The sequence below is a fragment of the Branchiostoma floridae genome, chromosome 1 (genome assembly GCF_000003815.2).
Source record: "Branchiostoma floridae strain S238N-H82 chromosome 1, Bfl_VNyyK, whole genome shotgun sequence".
Taxonomy (NCBI): domain Eukaryota; kingdom Metazoa; phylum Chordata; class Leptocardii; order Amphioxiformes; family Branchiostomatidae; genus Branchiostoma; species Branchiostoma floridae.
In genome coordinates this window covers 13920850-13926145 of record NC_049979.1, presented here as the reverse complement: position 1 = coordinate 13926145, position 5296 = coordinate 13920850, and the positions used below count along the sequence as shown (strand labels likewise).

General features: G+C 43.9%; 1 protein-coding gene across 3 annotated transcripts in view; it reads left to right on the top strand.

Annotated features, from left to right (window-relative positions):
• The window catches only part of LOC118415421 (spidroin-1-like), a 9712-nt gene extending 5920 nt beyond the window's left edge, over nt 1-3792 (top strand). For 2 of the 3 annotated variants that reach the window (XM_035820041.1, XM_035820035.1), the window contains exons 4-6: nt 4-1142; nt 1418-1540; nt 2585-3792. In XM_035820041.1, coding sequence (XP_035675934.1) covers nt 4-1142; nt 1418-1540; nt 2585-2677 — 1355 coding nt within the window. In that variant the 3' untranslated portion in view covers nt 2678-3792. The remainder of the gene's footprint in view (nt 1-3; nt 1143-1417; nt 1541-2584) is intronic. The other variant, XM_035820051.1, reaches the window with a different exon arrangement.
• The last annotated feature ends 1504 nt before the right edge of the window (nt 3793-5296 follow it).

Below are 5296 nucleotides of genomic sequence, written 5' to 3'. Positions count from 1 at the left end.
TTGGTTCTCTGCAACAAGGAAACCAGAAAGCTGGAGGGGCTCGACAAGGTTTTGGTTCTCTGCAGCAAGGAAACCAGAAAGCTGGAGGGGCTGGGCAAGATTTTGGTTCTCTGCAACAAGGAAACCAGAAAGCTGGAGGGGCTGGGCAAGATTTTGGTTCTCTACAGCAAGGAAACCAGAAAGCCGGAGGGGCTGATCGAGGCTTTGGCTCTCTACAACAAGGAAATCAGAAGGCCGGTGGGGCTGGTCGCGGATTCGGCTCACTGCAGCAGGGTAATCAGAAATCAGGAGGGGCTGGACAAGATTTTGGTTCGTTACAGCAAGGAAACCAGAAAGCAGGAGGAGCTGGTCGAAATTTTGGTTCCCTGCAGCAAAGAAATCAAAAAGCTGGTGGAGCAGGTGGTGGATTCGGCTCTTTGCAACAGGGTAATCAGAAGGCCGGTGGGGCTGGTCGCGGATTCGGCTCACTCCAGCAAGGAAACCAGAAGGCCGGTGGGCAAGTGTCTGGTTCTATGCAAGGCGGGGGGAAGAACTCACGTTTCCGTCAAGGCTCCAGTTCAATGAATCAAGGTAATCAAAAGGCAGGTGGTGCCCGGCAAAATGGAGGGTTTAGAGGCTATACATCTGGCTTCATGGGTCCGATTCTTCCAGCATCAAGTGGTGGGAGTACAGTAGTCTATCCATCCGGCTCCAGGTACACAGAGCAGACCAGACAGTCCCAAGTAAAGACAAGTGGGTCCGGAAGAATGACTTCTCAACAGACCGTCTTCGGTCCGAGTCAGAAAAATGGCAGACCAAGTCAATCAAGTTTTGGCTACATTGAGCAAGTAGCACAACCTCCGGAAATAGTTCATCCACAGAACTTCAACGCTGGATACCTTTTGAGTTCTCTAAGAACTCAGCAACCTAAACAGAGCTACTCCTCATACAGCTATTCCTATGGCAACGGAGGAAAGCAAGCATCGTCGTCAAGCTACAGCTATAGCTACAGTTACAGCTACGGGGACCAACCCTCTCTACCGAGCAAAGACTACCCCATGGATGAATACGGCGCAGCTGCTTTCGCCGTCGACAGGATGAACCAGATGACCAGCTTCGATGAGATCTACGTCATGGGTGAATTGACGGACTCCAAGACTCAGGTGATGAAAGTGTTAATGTAAAATTACAAAGCCGGATAAGGTATAGCAGCTTCGTATGACAGACTATCGTGATATTGGCGACAACGGATTCCTCTTTCAGTAACACCGTCACAATTTAACTGTCTATGACGATAGTCGAAAACTCAAACACGACATTGTTGAATGCGTCTTCAGTTGAAATACATCAGTAACACAACACAGTGTTGCAGTCAGCCATTATGCGTCAAATTTTCGCATTAATGTGTTGCTGATTTTTTTCTCCGCCTTATTAACAGACACCAGTTCCGGGCACGACGACGTATGACCTCCACCTGACGATATCTCCCACAGCTTGTCCCAGAGACCACAAAGCGTTTGCATCTGAAATGACAGATAAATGTCCACCTGTAGATGGAAAGGTAACCATATGCGTCGTTTCCTATGACGTTGTCACACATCCGTATGGTAGATGGCTTGTTATTCAGTTTGTTGGATTTAGCACAGAACGGTAGTATCCATTTCTCCTGCTGATAGAGAAACTGAATTTGAATTGCATTACGCATGTCTTTCCTAATGTTTGAAAAGTAAAGATTTATAGGTTTGTCGTTACCACAAATCACAGCCAGTGACATGGAGTCGCTGACCGTGCAGGACCATGACCTCGGTGACCTGCGATGTCAAATGAGTCTATATACAGTATCTGCCACAGCTGCAGAGAAAGGGGGATTTACAGATGTTTCTGTTTGCTTCGTAGTATACGTCATGGCATACAATGACATATGGTCTGACTTAACTTTCCGTAAACTTTTATCTCGAAGCCCATGCCTAATTTCCTTCGACCTCTTTCAAGAGTGTCAAAGGTAGTTAAGTTTGTGGAAACATGTGACTGAATCGTCACCAAGCTGTTTTCGACGTCTATCGGCCTTCTGCTCTTGTACAAAGGCATCGAGATAAAAATTGTCATTGTATACACGTGTGTCCTGTTATATGCCATGACAAAATGACTCTTTGATCTAGCGTGTAACTTTGACTATGTGGCTCCTGGGGTAGCATGAGGGCTGGTTTATCACACTTCTTCTACGATCATTTCTGTTCTGCATGCCATGTGCACTCCATTAATTGGTTAAGAATTCGCATAACCGATCAACATTGATTGAACTGTTGCCTTGTTGCTAGGAACGTTTTGTTTCACCTCGCCTGCGTGCAAGAGGTGGTGCCATGTCATGGGTTTATTATCGTGTATTCCTAGACAATCGCGCGAGCCTTCGTCTATGTGACAGGGTACATTTTTAGGGTAAAAACACGCGTGACTCTTTGTAGATGTTAAAATCGACAGACCTTCCAGTGATCAAGAAGTACAGCCGAAGATCGTCAACAATGTGACAGGGGCATAATTGCTGTCTGACAACGACGCAACAAGCTAGAAATGCTTAACATTTTATGTCCTTGTATGCAACTTTCAGGCATATGACTGCAAGCTGAGAGTGACGGTGCAGACTCACCGAGATGGGAAGACCCAGCGGTCCTTGGACGACTCTCGATGTCGGCAGTTGTAGGCCGTCGCTTCTGATGATCTGACAACATTGCCGGATGAAGGGACTTGGCTATGAGCTAGACCGTGCAACGAGAGTGAGATATCTGTACCATTCTTTATCCCAGATGTTCATCTCTCATTTTGCAACCGTCAGGATCGATTACTGTGGATTATGAGTGTTCTATAGCCTAAACCTGTTCTTTAAATGGTTTAATGAAAGAAGCTTTCTGTTTTCGAATTGTAAAAGACATTGTTAGATAATAGCTTAAGATTGCAGAAAGAAGCATTGGGATGACCTAGCTGGTGCTATGAATATTGATAGCTCTATGATATCTGCATACAGTTTAGGTCAGGTTAAGATAATCTAATGGTTACTGAATCTCTAGTTCGAGAACTATCAGCCTGGTATTGATGGCCTGGTGTGACTTAAGGCATTAACTTTCCTTCACAGTACATGGCTGTGTACATACAAATCTTTGAGCAGTCTTATTGGATAATAGCATAGCATGCTATGAAAGAATTTTCCCGAATGCTGACGTGTAAAACAGTGTGACATCACGATCATTAAGTTTCGTGAGTAAAAGTGTATAAGTTGATTTACATAGTTTTTCGAGGACATGTTACATGTGATTGTACGACAACAAATATATATATAGGATTAACTTATGGTTTATGGACAGTACTAAGATAACTTCTATTGTTTATATACCCTGTTTTAGATCCGGATGGAACATGATATATTAACTAGTTAACGTCGTGAACCAGTACAGGTGTAACATTACGTATGTGGAATTCATGACACTGTGCACTATTCATAAATGCGCTGTTGGGGTTCAGATTCAAGCTGAGTTCTGTAACTCTTGTTGCCTTAAAATACTGCTGGCGTATGACACATCAAATCATTTCAAGCTGAATGTAGTGGCTTCACATATAGATTGTCATCATCCCGTGTTCAACTATGGTATGTTCGGGCGTTACGTTTTTTGAGATGTTGCGCTAGATGTGTATACTAGAATTACATCATTGTGTCTTGTTGAAGACACGTTTATTTGGTATTGACAATTGAAAACCATGTCTACCATTCCGATGGAAATTCCCTCCAGTTGTCTGAAATACATGTGTATTTGTTAACGTTGATACGGGTGGTCCTGTTTTCCACTAACAATATACTGTATCGAAATCAACTATGTTGGCAACAGCGCTCCCTTATCGCACTCACACACAAGGCCACGCCCCCACACACAGCCAGTGATTTTTCGTGTAAATAGCAAAAATTCCACATGTGAATATTACTGAGTTCCTGAGTTCCAAACCATTTACGAGGAGACGGGCCGTATGTTTGCAAAAGTAGCGCCTGTGTACCGCTGATGAATTTTTGTCTTCCGACAACAAACAGTGGGGTTTTGAGCAAACAGCTTCACGCGACTGACGGATCATCCAATCAGCCACAAGTAAACATCGGTCCAGGCTGGCGGCCGGTGGGAGAGGCTCACCGCCCGGAGAAAGCACAGTGATACGGTGGCATGGTCTGTTGACTCTGCAGGTACCGAGCTGGAATCCCAGATAGGTCTCAATGTCGTGTCATTGGGGAAGGTCTTTAACAGCGATTTCCTCATTTAACTAAGGTGTAAATGAGTATCTCGCTGGGAAGTCCCTCCGATAGGACCATGTTTGAGGAGTGACACACCTTGAGCACGTTGAAGAACCCAGCACACTTATCGAAAAGAGTAGTGGTTCATTTCATTGTGAGTAGATCAAATACATCTGGCCGGATATGTATCTAGTAATCAGTGCGTATCGCCATGAGGCGGTTTACCAGTTAAAGGTGGTATCTCACTGCTCTTGCGTCACGCTTGCGTGGTTCGTAGAATTCGAAACTCAATGAATTTCAGAGACAAAAACGAGTTTTCTTACTTTTTGTGTATTTTTTCGTCTTCTAAGTCATACATTTTTTTGTATTACGCAATATCTAAGGCCATGTTGATTTGATTATATGGATGACATCCTCCGGGAACTCCAAAACTGATGCGAGCGAGCGAATAAAAAAAAAGTTTGGCCAAAAAAAAAGTTGCCTTCAGTATGAAATCAAAGTGGCCAGGAAGGTTGAACATAGGACTAAACACGCATAGTATGGTATACCAACAGTTAGGTGTAGGGACCAGTACATCATATGGGTGCAAAATATTTTTCTTCTTGGACCAATCCGAAAAAAAACAGACCTGAAAAAAAACAGAGGAACAGGTTTCGCCAATTACAAAATGGACACACTATGTCGGCAGCCATTTGGGGTCTAACCGGGGGGCCAAGAAGACAACAAGAGCGAAGTCAAGTAGAGTGTAGTCAATTGCACCAAGTTTCTACAGTCAAAGGTACAGAGACAGTTAGCCTTTATTACATGGAGATGGGATTTTAAAATGCAGTGGGAGTCCAATAATCCACCAAACAGATTCCTTTGTAGCAAAATTGACCAATTACCATTGTTTTGAGTATTGCCAGTTCTCAAGTTTCCACAGACAATCAGGTCCAGGTTCATGTCCGGACCTGGAAATTTCTGTACTGGTACCTCCCCCAACCAATAATAGATTTTTTTTTCTTTCTGTCCTTTCACATGCCTATCTTTGACTTTAGATTCATTTTGGCA